Raw genomic sequence first — 18,323 nt, 5'->3', positions numbered from 1 at the left:
TTATTTTATTAATTTTAATGAACATTTACAGATATTTTGGATTTCTATTCATGCATTGTTGCATTTTTCTCCCTGCCCACCCCTCTGCCCCCAATTTACTCTTCTCTTTGAAAAGTAAAAGAAAAATTCCTTAATTAGTATACAATCCCCCCTCCACCCACTCTGAGTACACTCCACTATACAACCTTCATTCTGGACTCTTGTCATAACCATAATACTCAATCATATGTCACTTTTAAACTGTTCTCCCCTCATCTGTTTCAATGCAGTATACATAATTTATCCAATTTTTCTCAATCTCACCCCAACCCTGATGTCAGTCCCGTTCTACAACAGTGGCAATGTGCAGTATTTGTCCTTTTGTGACTGAGATACTTCACTCAGCATAATGTCCTCCAGGGTCACCCATTTTGAATAATATTTCATTAGTTTCTTGTTTTTCAATGCATCATAGTATTCCATTGCGCTAATATACCACAGCTTCTCTATCCATTCGTTTGCTGATGGGCATTTAGTTTGTGTCCAACTCTTTGCTATTGTGAATAAAGCCACAATAAATATGAATGTGCATATATCTGCCTGGGTGGCAGTTTCAGTTTCTCTGCAACCTTGCCAGCATTAGTTGTTTGCTGCTCTATTAAATTTTGCTAATCTTACTGGGGTAAGATGGTATCTCATAGTTGTTTTGATTTGCATCTCTCTAAGAGCTAGGGATTTTGAGCATTTCTTCATGTATTTGTTGGCCGTCTGAATGTCTTCTTTGGTGAAGTGTCTGTTCATATCCTGTGCCCATTTTTCAACTGGGTTATTTACCTTTATCTTGTGGGGTGTTCAAGTATTTTATAAATTCTAGATAGAAGTCCCTTATCTGACATGTCATTATCAAGTATTTTTCCCCAATTTGTGGCTTTCCTTTTTACTCTGTTTGAGAAGTTTTTAGATGTGCATAGGGATTTGATTCTTAGAAGGTTCCATTCATTTTAACCTCTCCTGGTTGGAGATTTTTCAGGATCCTTGGAAGACTGTTTATGTTGTGGATTAAGACTTCTAGAGTTCTTCCAAATTTTTCTTTAATGGAATGTATAGTCCTTGGTTTTAGTCCTTAGTCCATGATCCATTTTGAGTTATTTTTTGTGTATGGAGTGAGGTGTGGGTCTTGCTTGAGTTTTCTACAGGTAGTTTTGCAATTTTATTAGGACCATTTGTTAAAAATGTTGTCATTTCCCCACTTAACTGATCTAATTTCTTTGTCAAAAATTAAGTGACGATAGGTAGATGGGCATATTTCTGGATTTTCTATTCTATTCCATAGATCTGTATATCTGTCATTATACCAGTACCACGCTGTCTTGCCCACCATGACAGTGTAGTACTATTTGAAATCAGGAAGTGAGATAACTCCTACTTTATTTCTTTTTAAGGAGAGCTTTGTTCGAGGCCTCTTCCCAATTCAGATGAAATTGAAGATTGCCTTTTCCATCTCGTTGAAGAATGGAATTGGTATTTGCATTGGGATTGCATTGAATATGTAAATTGCCTTTGGTAGTATTGTCATTTTCACAATATTGAGTCTTTATATCCATGAGCAAGGGATATTCTTCCACTTCTCCAGGTCTCTTTTTGTTTCTTGTAGTAATGTTTTGTAATTTTCTTTGAATAGATCCTTTGTGCTTCTTGTTAGATTTACTCCCAGGTATTTTATCTTGTGTTTAGCAACTGTGAAGAGTATTGTTTTTCTAAGCTCCAGTTCTGTTTTCTCTTTGACACTGTAGAGAAATCCAATCGATTTTTGTATGCTGATCTTGTATCCTGCCACTTTGCTGAACGGGTCACCTATATCCAGTAGTTTCCTTGCTGAGTCATTAGGGTTTTCTAAGTATACTATCATATCATCTGCATAGAGAGAAAGTTTTACCTCCTCTTTGCCAATTTGGATACCTCTTATTTCCTTGTCTCATCTTATTGCTATTGCTAAGACTTCTAATACAATATTGAATAGGAGAGGAGATAGTGGGCATCCTTGCCTAGTTCCTGTTCTCAAAGGGAATTCCTTTAATCTCTCTCTATTGAGAATGATGTTGGCTCTCGGATTTGCGTGTACAGTTTTTACTACATTGAAGAAATGTCCCTCTAATCCTATCTTGCAGAGTGTTTTAATCAGGAAAGGGTGCCAAATTTTGTCAAAGGCCTTTTCTGCATCAATTGATAGGATCATGTGGTTCTTGTTCTTTGCTTTGCTAATGTGATGAATTACACTGATGGTTCTTATCTTGAACCATCCTTGCATACCTGTTATGAATCCCACTTGGTCATGAAGAATTATTATTTTTAAAAAATATATCTTTGGATTCTATGGGCCAGGATTTTATTCAGGATTTTTGCATTGATGTGATTCATAAGATATATTGGCCTATAGTTTTCTATTTTGATGGTGGCTTTACCTGGCTTTGGTATTACGGATATGTTTGCTTCATAAAATGAATCTGGGAGAATTCCATCTTTTTCTATTTCCTGAAATAGTTTATGTAGAATTGGTGACAGTTCTTCTCTGACAAAATTCACTTGTAAAACCATCTGGCCCAGGGAGTTTTTTGCTTGGAAGTTGTTTTATTACTTTTTCAATTTCTTCTTTTGTAATGCGTCTGTTCAGATGTTCACTTTCCGTTTCTGTCAGTTTAGGTAGGCTGTGCCTATCTAAGTATTTGTCCATTTCCTCTAGGTTTTCATATTTCTTTGAGTATAGTTTTTCATAACATTCTAATGTTAGCCTTTTTATTTTAGTTGGTTCTGTTGTGATGTTGCCTGTCCCATCTCTTATTTGGATTATTTGTGTCTTCTCTTTCTTTTTTTTTTTCGTTTGTTTTGCTAGCAGTTTATCGATTTTATTGACCTTTTCAAAGAACCAACTCCTTGTTTTGTTGATGTTTCAATTGTTTTTTGTTTTCTATCTCATTTATTTCTGCTCTAATTTTTATAATTTGTTTTTTTAGAGGGTGTCAGGTTTTCTTGCTGTTATTTTTCAATTTGTTGGAGCTGTTGGGTTAGAGAGTCAATGGTCATTTTTTTCCTGCCTCTTAATGTGTTTGTTTATTGCTATAAATTGTCTTCTGATTACTGCTTTTTCTGTTTTGCAGAGGTTTTGGTAAGTTTGTTTCAAGAAACTTTTTATATCATTTTTTATTTTTTCTAGTACCCACTCATGTTCAAGCAAGTTGTTGTTCAGCTTCCAAATGTTGTTTTTTTTCTCCTTTATCCTCTTGTTATTAATTTCAAATTTTGTAGCATTGTGGTCTGAGAAGATACTTTGTATAATTTCCATGTTTTTTAATTTGTTGATGCTTGCCTTGTGACATAGAATGTGACCTATTCTGGAGAACGTTCCACGCACATTGGAGGTATACTGTGCTTTTTGGGAGTGCATTAGCCTATAAACATCTATGAGATTGAGTTGGTTTATTGTGTGGTTTAATTCTTGAGTGTCTTTGTTGACATTCTTTCTGGTAGTTCTATCTTTTCTTGAGAGTGGTCTATTGAAGCCCCAAGTACTAAAGCCATGCTGTCTATTTCCTTTTTCAGTTTTGTTAATGTTTGTTTTATATATTTTGCAGGTCTTTCATTTGGTGCATAGCTATTCAATATTGTTATGTCCTCTTGTTAAATTGACCCTTTGAGCATTATGTAGTGACCTTTTTTGTCCTTTGTGATGATTTTTGCATTAAAATTTATTGTATCGGAGATTAGTATTGCTACTCCTGCTGTTTTTTGTTTTTTTTTTTTGGTTGCCATTTGCTTGGTATATTTTTTTCTGATCTTTTATTTTTAGTCTTTATCTTCATTTTTCAGATGTGTCTCTTATAGACAACATATTGATGGATTTTGGTCTTTTTATCCAATCTGCTACTCTTTTTATCTTCAGTGGTGCATTTAAACCATCCACAGTCAGTGTGATTATTGAGAGGTTTATTAAAGTTTTATTGTTATCATTTTGCTCAATTCTTTTTGGCTTTGTTGTTAGTTACTTTAGTCCATTCTGTTTTCTGTGGCATCTTTGTATGAAGGACATCTCTCAGTGTTTCCTGTAAGGCTGGTCTTGTTTTTACAAATTCCCTTAGGTTCTGTATTTCTGGAATATCTTGATCTCTCCTTCATATTTGATGGACAATTATGCTGGGCACAGTATTCTTGGTTGACAGTTGTGTTGAGTGTTTGATATATGCCATTCCATTGTCTTCTTGCTCGCATGGTTTTTGCTGAGAAATCGGCACTTAATCTTATCTGCTCTCCCTTATAAGTTACTCTTTGTTTCTCTTTCATTGCTTTCAGAATTCTTATCTTTGGTTCTGGAAAATTTGACAATGATATGCCTTGGTGTTTTTCTTTTGGGGTCTGGTTTACATGGTGTTAGCTCAGCTTCTTGAATATATATTCTCTCATTCTTCATTATGCCTAGAAAGTTTTCCTCTAGTAATTCTTCTAAAACTTTTTCGGTGCATTTACGTGCTTCTTCCTGTTCTGGGATTCCTACGATGCGAATGTTATTTCTTTTGTTGGTATCCAGATTATTCTTAGGTTTTCTTCTGTTTCCTCCTTTTTTGATTCTGCTTTTTGCTCAATCAGATCTGTGGTGCCAATTCTATCTTCTGTTTCACTGATTCTGTGTTCCATCTCTTCAACTCTGTTTGTGTGTCCCTCCATCATGTTGACAGCATCTGAAACAGTGGACCTAATTTCAATCATGGTTTCTTGGTTTTCTAGTGCCTCTAATGCCTTGTTTGTTTTATCTGCATTGTTTTGAATTGATTTTTTTTTTTAAATCTTCTCCTGATTTTTTTGTTTGCAGTGTCCTGTAATTCATCAAGTTTGTTTTCATCCATTGAAAATATTCAATCTTTTTTTTTTTTTTAACCTCTGTATCAGAAAGTTCCATCACACTTTCTGGCTTCATGAAATCCATTGCTAATGTGTCATTTTGGGGGGGGTAATGTTGTGCTTTGGGCTTGCATGGCAAGTGAGGTACCATGCTTCTTTGGGGACATTGATGTGGTAGAGCTTTTCCATTTCTGAAGGGATACCTGGTTTTTTATTTTATATCACTGCCTCAGGAGAAGGTTGGGCAGTAACATGAGCAGACGCATGTAGGGTGCATGCACACTCAGATGCTCACGTGAGTGGGGAGGGGAGAAACAGTCACTGATACACATAGGAAGGGGTATGGGGGGACGTGAATAATGAAGGAGGAAGCCTGTTGTTTCCTTCTGGAAATGGCTTCTCACCTCTGTGGCAATGCCCAGGATCTACCTGTTGTTTGAGTTAGAGGGACCAACATGGTCAGGCCAGACAGTAGTTTGTTCTCTAAAGTAACTTAATCCTCAATGGTACATGAGTTTTTCAGCGGAGGTTGATAAATCCTATATTTTTGGTATATATTTTTGTTTTCCTGGCCCAAGGGCCTAAAATTTAAAGAAGGCATTGACCCGCAGACTGCTGGGACTCGTAGTTTCCATACCTGTGTGGTATAGGTAGAAAGGACTGGGGTGCATGTGGGAAGATACTTGGCCCAGCCCTCCTCTGTCCTTGCAGGCCTCCCACCAAAATCCAAAATTTAAAGAGGGCATTGATCCGTGGACTGGTGGGACTCATAGTTTTCATACCAGTATGGTATAGGTAGAAAGGACTGGGGCGCACGTGGGGAAAATAAATTTTTTAATCCCCTTATATATTGCTTTTCTCTTCACCCATGTTATCTATGTACGGATTTTACTCTCCTGTCCCTCCCTTCTCATCACTGGTAGCCATCCAAGAATGAGTGTTCCTATGTATAAACCTTTTTAGCCTTTCAGTATTGTGGGCTCATATAATATCTATTCTTTTGAGACTGAATTATTTCTCTCACCATGTGTAAATAAATGACCAGTATGAAGCAAAAGGTTTAAAATTCATTTATGGGGTGAAAGACGGTTTAAGAAATGAAGGATGATAATATATATTGAGCCTGTTGTAGTGGACCAAAAGCAGAAAAACAAAAAACAGAACAAAATAGTGGATGGTAAAATATCAGTTGTGAGACTATGGGCATTATTATGGGGTGAATTACGTCTCTCACAAAAATATGTTTTAAATCTTAGGTTTTTTTTAATTTTTAAAAGCATATATGGCTCTTTCCATTTCCTTTTCTGCTGATAGTATCATGTGCAGTTTGTTTCACACCTGCCTTTTCCACAGATCCTTTATCCCTTTTCTCCATTCTTTTTCACTTTAACTCATTTGCATAGTCTACCTTTCATTAACTATGCCTCTGCCTTATTGCCTTAATAAATTTTTTTCACTTGTTTTGCTAAAAAAAGAGAAAGACTACAACCCTGCTTGCTGAAACTGAGGAGGACCTCATGCACTTGCTGCGAAGGGTCAAAAACTGCAGCCTTCAGTATGGACTAAGGCTCAATGTCAAGAAGACAAAAATTCTCGCCACTGGACCAATTGGCAGCGTCAGGATGGATGATGAAGAGATTGAGAGTGTTCACAGCTTCAGTTTGCTCAGCTCCACAGTCAACACTCTTGGCACCAGCAGTCAGGAAATCAAAAAGTGTATCGCGATGGGAAAGTCTGCTGTTAGGGACCTCTCTAAGGTACTCAGGAGCAACAGTGTTTCTCTGGAGACTAAGGTGCGCCTGATACAGGTCATGGTCTTTGCAATCGCTTGTTATGCATCAGAGAGTTGGACAATGACTAGGGAGGACAGAAGGAGAGTGGATGCTTTTGAGCTGTGGTGCTGGAGAAGAGTACTGAATGTACCATGGACTGCCAGGAAAACAAACAGATTCATCCTGGAGAGGATTAAACCAAGCTACTCCTTGGAGGCAAGGATTCTGGGGCTTCGTCTGACATACTTTGGACATGTTGCCAGGAGGGACGGGTCCTTGGAGAGGGACATCATGCTTGGGAGGGTGGAGGGACAGCGCAAGAGGGCAAGACCCTCTATGAGATGAATTGATTAGGTGACTGGGGTAATCGGGATGGGTGTGTCAGAGGCGGTGTGGTTGGCGCAGGATAGAGCAGGGTTTAGGGTTGTTGTGCATAGGGTCGCTATGAGTTGGAAACGACTTGACAGCACATAACAACATATAGAGATAATAAGTACATGAAAAGATATTCAACATTATTTGTCATTAATAAAATATTAATTAATTCACAATGGCACACTACTAGTTTCTTTAAAAATTAAACATGCTTGTACCATACAATTCAGTTATTGATAAAAAATATGTACCCAAGAGTAATGAATTTATATATCCTTTCAATGATTTGTATATATTCATTGATACTTTAGTGAATAATAATCTAGAAACAATGAAACATCAGTCAACAAATAACAAATTATACATAACCATTCAATGAAATAAGTGGTGTTGTTGTGTGCTTTAGAGCCAACAAGGATTCATAGCAACATTGACTACTGATTGCAGCCATGCCCTACCCTTCACCATCCTCACTGTCTCTGCTATGGTCGAGCCCATCGTACAGTCATGGTGTCAGTCAGTCCATCCTGCTGAAGTTCTTCCTTCCTCTGTTTTTCTAACACTCTACCTTTTCCAGTGCCTTTATCTAAGAATTGGCCCCTTCTGACAACATGCTGAAGCACAATATACTAAGCTTCACTACTCTTGTCTCTAATTTTAGTATATGTGCTGCCAAAGAGAGCACTACTCTTGCCTCTAAAGAATACTCTAGCTGTATGCTCTCCATGATAAGATTTGTTGTTCTTTTAACATATTGGAGAAGTACTCTTCTCCAATACCACAATTCAAAGGTACAGATTCTTCTCTAGTCTTCTTTATTCACTGTCCAACTTTCAGACGCATAGAAAGCAACTGAAAAGACCGTGTCTTAAAGCAGGCTCATCTTAGTCTTTCAACTGACATAATTGCCTTTTAGTATTTTAGAGAAGTCCTTGACAGCAAAATATTTTGATTACTGCTAGGTCTAGTGGTCTAAGTTGTATTGGCCATCCAAGGGTAGGCAGTTAGAATCGACTGGTTACTTTGTAGGAGGAAGATAGAGATTTTCCTTTTGTGTGATTTATAGCCTCTGAAAACCTAACCAGGGGAGGGGAGGAAGAGACAGTCAGCTAAGAGTTGGTTTAAACTTGATGGCATATAACAACAATAGCTACTGTGGGAATAAATGATCCAAGTAAAATGAAATCTTGAAAAAAATTCAAGCTTTGTTCCATTTGTGAAATGCCAATCATCATTAAAAATCATGGGCTTGTGATTTAAGCAACAAGATCTATAAATCTCAAAACAGAAGTTCAGTGAAAGAAGTCAAGACAAAAAGAGTAGATATCAAATGAGCCTGTTTATTAAAATTATAGAAAACTAGACTCTGCTGATTGAGTGTACTGCCTGAGGACAAAAGGTGACTGGAAAGATGGATTATCAAAGTTTACATGGAAACTTTGGGAACTGAATGTGCCCAACATCTTGAGTGTAGTGATCAGTGTATGGTTGTATGCATATATTTAAAACTTACAAAATTATACACTTCAGGTATGTCAGTGTGTTATAAAGAACAATAAAAATAATAAGTAACAACTTTAAGGAATACAGAATTATTACCTTCATATTCTTGAGCTCATGCTGTTCTTTTGCAGGCTCTATTTGTAAACGCGCTGACTTACTTAGAGTTATTGTAGTTTCTGTAATCATTCCTTTGCAACAACTAAGAAGAAAAGGATACACAGAATAATCTACTTGCTGTTGATTCCTCTCCTGTTTAAAAATTCGATTCTGTAGAAGTTTAACATACTAGTTCAGCTACTGATTCATTAAGGAGAATAATCTGTCTCTTTCCTAATTCCTTACCTATGTTCTCTTCATCCCCCTCCCCCAATTCCTCTCACTCTTGCCCACTGACAACACTGACTGGAAGTGAAGGGGAAATTTGGCTAGATTCTCCTTGGGATAAAAGCTAATTTTTGAAATAAAATAATATAGTGGTAATTCCTTTCATATTAAATAAATTACAATTTTTAAAACTCTATTTTTATTTGGTGAAAATTTTCTTGCATGCATAAAATTTCGATCTTGTACTTTTAAAGAGACATTTTGGCTGAATTTAGTAATAATAACAAGGTAAATCAAAACACTATACATTCAATTTTATATAAAATCATACAAGAAAATATAAATTTCTTCATAAACTCTTCCCCCTTCCCTTTCATTCCTCCTTCCCAAAAACATCATATGCAGAAGGGAAAAAAGCTGCAAATTATTTATGCAAGTTGCTGCTGGGTGCCATTGAGATGGAACTGACTCATAGCTGACCCTTCCAGAAGAAGCAGTAAATGACATGGAAAGAGACTATCTATCACTCTCCTGTGCACCAACTGGTGGATCCGAACCATGTGCCCATGGGATTGCAGTGCAACTTCTTACATTAGGGTGCCATGCAAGTAGATGGGTCTTATTTATCAAATCTTACCACTGAGCACACACTGATACTTACCTAGGCTAAGGTTATTTTTCAAGTAATCTAATGTCACCATTTCATATTCCAAATGGGCACTGTGTTGAGTCTACTTTAAAAATTAGAAGAGTTTTTTTTCTTTTTTTAATTAAATTTTACTAATTTTAATGAACATTTACAGAGATTTTGGGTTTCCACTCATTCATTGTTGCACAAAAATTAGAACAGTTTAAAAGCGATATATGATTGGGTAATATGGTTATGACAAGAGTCCAGAATGAAGGTTGCATAGTGGAGTGTACTCAGGGCTATAGGGTGGGGACTGTATACCAATGAAGGGATTTTTCTTTTACTCTTCAAATAGAAGAGCGAACTGAGGGGTAGAGGGGTGGGCAGGAAGAAGAATGCAACAATGCATGAATGGAAATCCAAAATCTCTGTAAATGTTCATTAAAATAAATAAAAATAATTGGACTAGTATTAATTCCAAGGTTTATTCACCAATCTCGTGTTGCGGCTACTTCACTGCTTTTCTCTTTTCTGCTTTAAGTTACATTTAATCATGAAATGGGAAGCAATAAAATTATCAGATAGTTTCACCTGGTCAAGTAGAAAGAGAATTGGGCCAATTTTTTGACCAGTTCAATTGCATCTAACTCTAACTCTGCAATTCCTGTCACACGGGTCTCAGCATTTTCACCCTCAGCTACTGGAAGAGTGTCGCGATCACTACAATCAGGTACCATTAAAATCAGCAACTTCACCATCCACTGGATCATAGATACATGCAATTCATCCATCTGTTAAAAAACCAAAAATGACTTAATTTTTTTCTTTTTATTTTTAATCCTATATTGGTTTACTTATAATATTCATATGCATAGTTTTTTCACACCAGGGCCTATTTTTAAGAAATAAAATATGTACCAAATGTAGAAATCTGATCACATAGATGGCACCACTTAAGAATTTCAGTCACTACATATTCATGGTAAGTTCCCAGAAAGAGAAGCGGCTAAGGTCGGTGTTAAGTATTAACTAAAAATTAATAGTTCTTTGTGCCAACTAAAAGGACCTTTTTTAAAAAAAATTTAAATGTTTTAATAATATCTTTTTTAAAATAATTTTCATGAACATTTACAGAGAATTTGGATTTCCATTCATTCATTGCTGCACTTCTCTCCCCGCCCAGCCCTCTCCCCCCACCCCCCAGTTTGCTCCTCTCTTTCAAAAGTAAAAGACTCCCTCCCTGCACGCAATCCCCCTGCACCCCTCCCACCAACCGCCCCAAGTACATTCCACTATGCAACCTTAATTGTGGACTCTTGTGATGACCATAATACCCTATCATACATCGCTTTTAAATTATTCAGTCCCTCATCTGTTTTAGTGCAGTATACACAATTTATCCAGTTAAAAGGACCTTTTGAAGAATAAATGAAAATAGCTATTTGTGCCAGCTACAAATCTTGACAGGACAATAGAGAACTGTTAAATTGTTCTAATTGCCAAAATGCTTTGAAAACAACAATCTGACAGTTAAAAATATTCCTGACTCCCAGACTCCATTAATTCCCCCCCACCCCCCAAAAAAACAACCCCTCAAATATACTTACAAAACTAATGACAGGGGGAAAAAAATCTTGGTTTTGTAAATTTTTAAATTCCTTTCTGGAAATCTCTTAACTGCCTTTAAAAGTCCCTGTCTGTGTTGCTTAAGCAGCAGCAACTTTCTGCTTTGGTACTTTCTGTTCAAAAGTTTTTTGCCTTAATAAACCTTAACTTAACTTAACTTAACTTAACTTGACTTGTTAATAATTTTCTTTTCTTCTTTTACAATACTAGTGCTAAAAGTGAAATCCAGAGGATATGGCAAACAGACTTGGAAAACAGAGGCTCATACTCACCAGAGCCCTTGTGTCTGCTGATTCCTCACCAATACTGGAGTGCATGGGGCAGATCTCTCCTAGATCTGTCATCCTGCTCCTTTTACATTTTGAGCTCCTGGGTATATACTGAAGCTAAAGACTGGATTCAATTCAGAATTGTAGCCCAAATACTATGTTGGTGAACACCATTTTTCTTATGTGTGATACGGTAAATGAATTCCTGTGCTAGCAAGCAGATATCTGATGGAAATTCTAAGGAGAGCTCCTCCTGATTAAATTTCTTTCTCCTGTCTTTCTCACATGCCTTTTACATTCTTACAGTGAATTTTGTAATTTCTTGGAAGTGAACTGACCATTCCAAGAATGACTTGAATTTGCAGCGGCTACTCTGGGGAACTAGTTTCATATTTGCTTGCTTGCTTTTCATCTTTAGCCTGTTGAAATATTGTTCTTTATTTTTAAATATATTTAGTGTACCAATTATTATGGATACAGATAGTTCCTCAAGTAATTTACAATCTTGCAAATTTTGTAGGCAGAGTAGTTATGAGGTGTATATATAGATATAATAGCTATGAAAATGAGTTATTATAACAGGGGTATATAAAGGAACTTGGAGAAGGACATCATGTTTGGAAAAGTGAATGGTAAATACAAGAGAGGAAGACCCTGGATGAGATGGATTGATACAGTGACAATGGGGTAAAAAGTGCATCAGGATGGTGAGGTTGGCTCTATGTCAGGGCAGGGTTCAGAGCCATTGTTCACAGGGTCACTCTGAGTCATAGTCAACTTGACAGTCCATAACAAAAACAACAACTATAAGAATTGGAAAAGTGATGGTACCAATGATATCATTACTGATGTAAGATTGATCGTGGAAGAAAGTAGAGAATACCAGAAGAAAGTATATGTGAGTTCTATTGACTGTGCAAAGGCATTTGAGTCTGTGGATCATAACAAATTATGGCTAACATTGAGGAGAATTGGAATCACAGAGCACTTAATTACACTCAAACAAAAACTATATTTAGACCTAGAGGCATCATCCAAACAGAAGCAAAGGAACACTTCATGGTTTAAAAGAAAAGAAGGTGTGTGTCAGGACTGCATTCTTCACCATAATTATTCAATATGTATGGTGAGAAAATAATATGAAAAGTTGTACTTTATTAAGAAGAATATGGCATCTGGTTTGTAGGAAGAATCATCAACAATCTGTGTTATACAGAGGAAACAATCTTGTTTGCCCAAAGTAAGGAGGACCTGAAGCTCTTGCTGTAGAAGATCAAAGACTACAACATAAAACTCCTCTAAGGAAAGGTCTCTCCACTGGGGGATCCCTGTCTCCACTGTTGTGGGCCATCCCAGGTACCAAAAAGAAGAGAGTTTGGGACAGAGAGCTACACACTGGGGAAAGACCTTCTCAGCTGGCACCCTGAGCTATGAGAAAGAGAGCTCACTTGAAACTCTCTTGGACAGAAACTGCTCAAGTAGAACAAGAATTCTGCAAGGTTGAATTACAAAGCAGAGAGACCCTGAAGGACTTCAGGAAAGGCAAATTTTCCCAGAAAGGACTTTCAGTAGAGTGAGTAGCTCATCCCATAGACTGAATATTTTAAGCTGGCAACTAATCAATAACATCACAAAAATAAGATCTATCAACAACCTTAGGCAGGCACAATAGAAATGGCCTAACATTATCAATAAAAACTTTACATAATGTCAAGAAAGCAGCAGGCTTTTCACATTGTGAAAAGACAAATTAAGCCTTCTCCATAAAAAAGCAGACAATATTACAGAGGCAATGAACACAACAGAATCAGGAAGGCATAGAATATCTATCTATGTTCAAATGGAGGCATTCAAACAGCTACAGATGAAAGTACAAATGATCCAAGAAACAATGGAAGCTGCAAATAAAGGGAATACCCTAGAGGTAGGGAACCAGAAGAACTATATTGATAAGAAGTTCCTTGAAAAGCTACAGAAGAAGTACAAGTGATGGAAGAAACAACAGAAGCCATTAAGAAAGCAAATAATCTAGAGACAGGGAACAAGAAGAAATATATTGTTGCTGCTGTTGTTATGTGACACTGAGATGCCTGTGACCCATAGCGACACTATGTGCAGCAGCTCTGAACCCTGCCCTGTCCTAAGCCAGTCTCATTGATTGTGATACTCTAGCCTTCATTGCCCCAGTCACTGTATTAATCCATTTCATCCAGGGGCTTCCTCTCCTGTGCTGTCCCTCCACTTTTCAAACATGATGTCCTTCTCCAAGGACTGGTATCTTCCTGGTCCACTGTGAGATGGAGATTCAAAATCCTAGCCTCTAAGGAGAAACTTGGTTTCACCCTCTCTGAGACCCATTTGTTTTCTTGGCAGGCCATGGTCTGTTCAAGACTCTTCTCCAGCACCAAAATTCAAAAGCAATGATTCTTTTCTTCTGTCATACTTAGTCACTGTCCAGCTCTCTGAAGCATAGCAAGTAATTGCCTGGATTAAGGGCAATTTAGTCTCTAGACTGTAATTTGCACAATCATGAAAGGAAAAGCAAAAGTGGATGGAAGGATTGATATTATAGATAAAGAAGTGTAAGAACTTAAAAAATCATCCCATGATAGAGAAGGAACAGCCAACACAGTCCTGGAAATAACAGAAATGAACAAAAATGCAATTAACATGTTGCCGCAAATGACGGCAAATATGTTTCTAAGCACTGTTGTCAATTTTAAAAGTGTGCGGCAACGTGTTAAGGATATTTAGACCAAAATGGCAGAAGTGTCTAACATTCTGGACGGACAAAAAAAGCACAACAGAAGATATGGAGCAGAGAATCTGTGAAGTGGAAGACAAAGAACCTTGAAGGAAACATACTAGAAGATAAATCAGAGATGAAACATAAAGAAAATGAAGAAAATACTAGAATCATGTGGGATGATAACAAAAGGAACAACATGTGTATAGATGGAATTCCAGAATATGAGAGGGTCAGAAAAATCCCTGAGAAAATTGTGGAAGAGTTACTGAAAGAAAATGCCCAGGTATTATGAAGAAGGAAATCCACATTCAAGAAACTCAGCGAACACCAAATAGATTATATTCCCTGTAAAACCCATCAAGATGTATCATAGATAAATTATCCAAACTACAAGATAGGGATAGAATACTAAAAGTAGTGCAAGAAAGGAATCACCTACAAAAGAAAAGCAGCAAGATTAAGTTCTGATTTCTCAGCAGAAGCCATGCAAATAAGAAGACAATGGGCTAATATATACAGAAAGTAGAAAGAAATAATTTCCATCTAAGGATCCTGTACCCAGCAAAGCTGTCAATCAGATATGAAAAGAAACAAGATCTTTTGCAGAAAAGAAGGAACTTGAGAAATTTGTGAAAACAAGACCAAATCTACAAGAACTTTTAAGGAAGTCCTTTACACAGAGACACCAAAGAAAAGTGGATGGACCATTAGAAATCAGAAACAACAGAAGAAGAAACATGACAAAATGGCAATGATAAACCTGGCCTGTTAATAATCACACTCAATATGAATGGACTAAATGCATCAATCAAGAGAAAAATAGTAGCAGAATGGGTAAAAAACAAAGCTCATCAATATGTTTTCTGTAAGCAATACACCTAAGAAATGAGGAGAAAGACAGACTAAACATTAAAGGCTATGAAAAAATATACCAAGCAAATGGCATCTACACAAAAGCATGAGTGGTAATACTAATCTTTGATAAAACAGACTTCAAGATGAATACCACCACAAAAGAAAAGCACTAAATAACGATTAAAAGCCCACATTACAGACCTGCAGTATGCATAAAGCAACAGTTAAAAGAAAGTGACAGCACAACAATATGGAAAGAGACTCTCAATAAAGGACAGGGGAACTCAAAAGAAACTTGAAATACAGAAGATCTAAACTACACAATCAGCCAACTCAACCTTGTGTATGTATTACAGGTACTGTAATCAACAAAAACTCAATTAGCTTTCTTCTCAAGTGCACATGGTAGTACATTCTCCAGAACTGATCACATATTAGGGCCCAAAGCAAGCTTCAACAAATTAAAAAACACTGAAATAATACAAAGTATCATCTCAGACCACAATGCTATATAAATAGAAATTAAAGAGGATAAAGCTTATAAAACCACCCACGTGCAAGTTAAATTATACCCTTCTAGAACACAATTCAGTTATAGAAGAAATACAGAATGATATAAAAAGTTCCTCAAAACAATAATGAAAATACAATGTGCCAAAACATCTGGGACTACTAAGGCACTCCTCGGGGGGCAGTTCATAGCAATAAGCAAACACATAAAAAATTAAGAAAGGGGAAAAAATACATTATCTAAGACAACACCTTCATCAAATAAAAAAAGAACAATAATCTAACCCCGCAGTCTTTAGAAGAAATGAAATTATGAGAATAAGAACTGAAATCAACACGATAGAGAACAGAAAAAGAATTGAAACCATCAACAAAACCAGGAGCTGGGTTTTCAAAAGGGTCAATAAAATTGACAAACCATTGGCAAACTTAACAAAAGAAAAACAAGAGAAGTCACAAATAACTTGATTAAAGAGTGATAGAGGTGAGGTGACATCACAACAGGACCAGAGGAAACTAAATCTACAATATCAGAATATTATGAAAAGCTGTATCCTGATAAATTTGAAAACAGAGGAATGGACAAATTCAATACCCAAGGGAACAGCAGACAAGAAATCAAAAGATGTTACACTGGGAAAAATCTGCTGTCAAGGAGCTCTACAAAGTGCTAAAGAGGAAGGATGTCAGTTTAAAGATTGAAGTGCACCTAATGCAAGCCATGGTATTTTCAATTACTTCCTATGTATCTTAAAGCTGGACAATGAATATGAATTAAAGAAGAATTGTTGATGTCTTTAAGTTGTGGTATTGGAGAAGAGTATTGAATATCACATGGAATGCCACCAGAATAAATAAATCTGTCTTGGAGGAGGTGCAGCAAGGGTGCTCCTTAGAGTCAAGGATGGTGAAATTTCATCTCACATACTTTGGCCATGTTATTAGGAGGGGCCAATCCTTAGGTAAAGGCATCATGTTGGGAAAGGTGGAGAGTCAGCGAAAGAGAAAATGTCCAATAATATGAATTGCCAAAGAGATTTTTACAATGGACTTGAGCATATCAGTGAGGATGGTATTTTGTTGTTGTTAAGGTACATCTAGTTGCCTGTGATTCATAGTGACCCTATGTACATTAGCTCTAAAACCTGCTCTATCCTGAGCCAATCTCATCTTCTTTGACAGACCTAGTCCCATTTCTCGAGTCACTGGGTCAATCCATCTCATCCTGGGTCTTCGTCTCCTCAACCCTTGTAAGTATAATGTCCCTCTCCACGGACTGGTCCCTCCTGGATACCTGCCCAAAGTATGTTAGATGGAGTCTCAAAATCCTTGCCTCAAGAGAGCAGCCCGCTTTCACCCTCTCCAGGACATACCTTTTTTGTTGTCTTGGCAGTCTATGGTATATTCAACACTCTTCTCCAGAATCACAGCTCAAAAGCATAGACCCTTCCTCAGTCATCCTTAGTTAGATGCATAGCAAGCAATTGGGAAGACCGTAGCCTGGATCAGGTGCATCTCAATCTCCAGACTGACATCATTGCTCTTCTGTACTGTGAAGAGGTCCCCGACAGTGGGTTTTCCCAATACAATTCATTGTTTGATTTCCTTACTGCTGGTACCAAGAGTTTTGATTGTGGAGCTGAACAACCTAAAACTAACAGCCTCAATCTCTTCTCCATCTATCATGGTGCTGCCAATTGGCCCAGTGGTAAGAATCTTTGTCTTCTTGATGTTGAGCTTCAATCCATATTGAAGACTAATGTCCTCAACCTTCTGCAGCAAACTCTCCAGGCCCTCTTAAGTTTCAGTAAGAAAGGCTGTATCATCTGCATAATGCAGGTTGTTAAATCTTCCTCCAATCCTGATGCCACATTCCTCCTCATAAAGCCCAGCCTCCTGAATAATTCGTTTTGCATATAGATTGAAAAGGTATAGAGACAGGATGCATCTCTGACACACTCCTTTCCTGATTTTGAATCATGCAGTGTTTCCTTGCTCTGAGGACTGCTTCCTGGCCTAAGTGTAGTTTCACATGAGCACAAGTGTTCTTGGATTCCCATTCTCCTCAAGGTTAGCCACATGTGATCCACACTGTCAAATGCCTTTGCATAGCAAATTAAACACAGATAGACTCTCCTCTGGTATTCTCTGCTTTCTGCCAAGATCTATCTGACATTGGAGGTAATGTCTCTAGAGCCAGGTCCTCTTCAAACATCAGATCTGCTGTTCACAGGGTCACTATGAGTTGTAGGTGATTTGATGACACCTAACAACAAGCAACGGCACATAACAGCAACAATGACAATAAAGGATTAAGTGCATTCTAAGTAGTAGTCCTGTATGGATTTAGATTATTATAATCTGAAAAATGGAAGTAGAAAAGGAAGGCAATCTTTGGAAAATTATTTCATGCTATTTTGGTTTAAAGATCCACAAGTTCTCCGAGGCTCGTGCTCCCGCCCTAGAACCCGCTCCCCTCACTGTGGCCCTCCCTGTCTCTTTCCTTTGCAGCCCAGCCAGCGGCAGTCTCGCTGGGTCCCTGCTGCCCACTACGAGGGGGACCCCCACATGGCCATGGTGCTCACTACGCGCCCACCAGGCACGGGCTGAGTGTCTGCCTCACGCCGCCTCCCTGGAAAGCGACAGCGGGTGGGAGAGTATGCCTTCAGCTGAAGCTGACAGGCGCAGAGCAATGGTTCTGGAAGTGGCCGCCACAGCTCTTGTCTTCAGACATCGTGCCCAGGCCAGGGTCTGTCTGGAAGATGGCGACCCCGGGGCTGAGCTGGAAGCAGCACTATTAAAAGGGCTCCATGGCTGGAGAGGCCAAGTCACGCTTGCTG

The 18,323-nt window shown here is 37.7% G+C and overlaps 1 protein-coding gene across 1 annotated transcript in view; it reads right to left on the bottom strand.

Annotated features, from left to right (window-relative positions):
- Positions 1–18,323, bottom strand: part of AXDND1 (axonemal dynein light chain domain containing 1) — a 245,076-nt gene that overhangs the window by 46,415 nt on the left and 180,338 nt on the right. Inside the window, exons 19-20 of the mRNA XM_006887769.1 lie at positions 10,066–10,265; positions 8,616–8,718 (exon numbers count right to left, since the gene is read on the bottom strand). Coding sequence (XP_006887831.1) covers positions 8,616–8,718; positions 10,066–10,265 — 303 coding nt within the window. The remainder of the gene's footprint in view (positions 1–8,615; positions 8,719–10,065; positions 10,266–18,323) is intronic.

Source organism: Elephantulus edwardii, unplaced genomic scaffold, assembly GCF_000299155.1.
Source record: "Elephantulus edwardii isolate Elephantulus edwardi_28Jun2011 unplaced genomic scaffold, EleEdw1.0 scaffold00061, whole genome shotgun sequence".
In the NCBI taxonomy this organism is placed as follows: domain Eukaryota; kingdom Metazoa; phylum Chordata; class Mammalia; order Macroscelidea; family Macroscelididae; genus Elephantulus; species Elephantulus edwardii.
The sequence above is the reverse complement of the archived record's forward strand: the minus strand, read 5'-3'. Positions and strand labels throughout refer to the sequence as shown.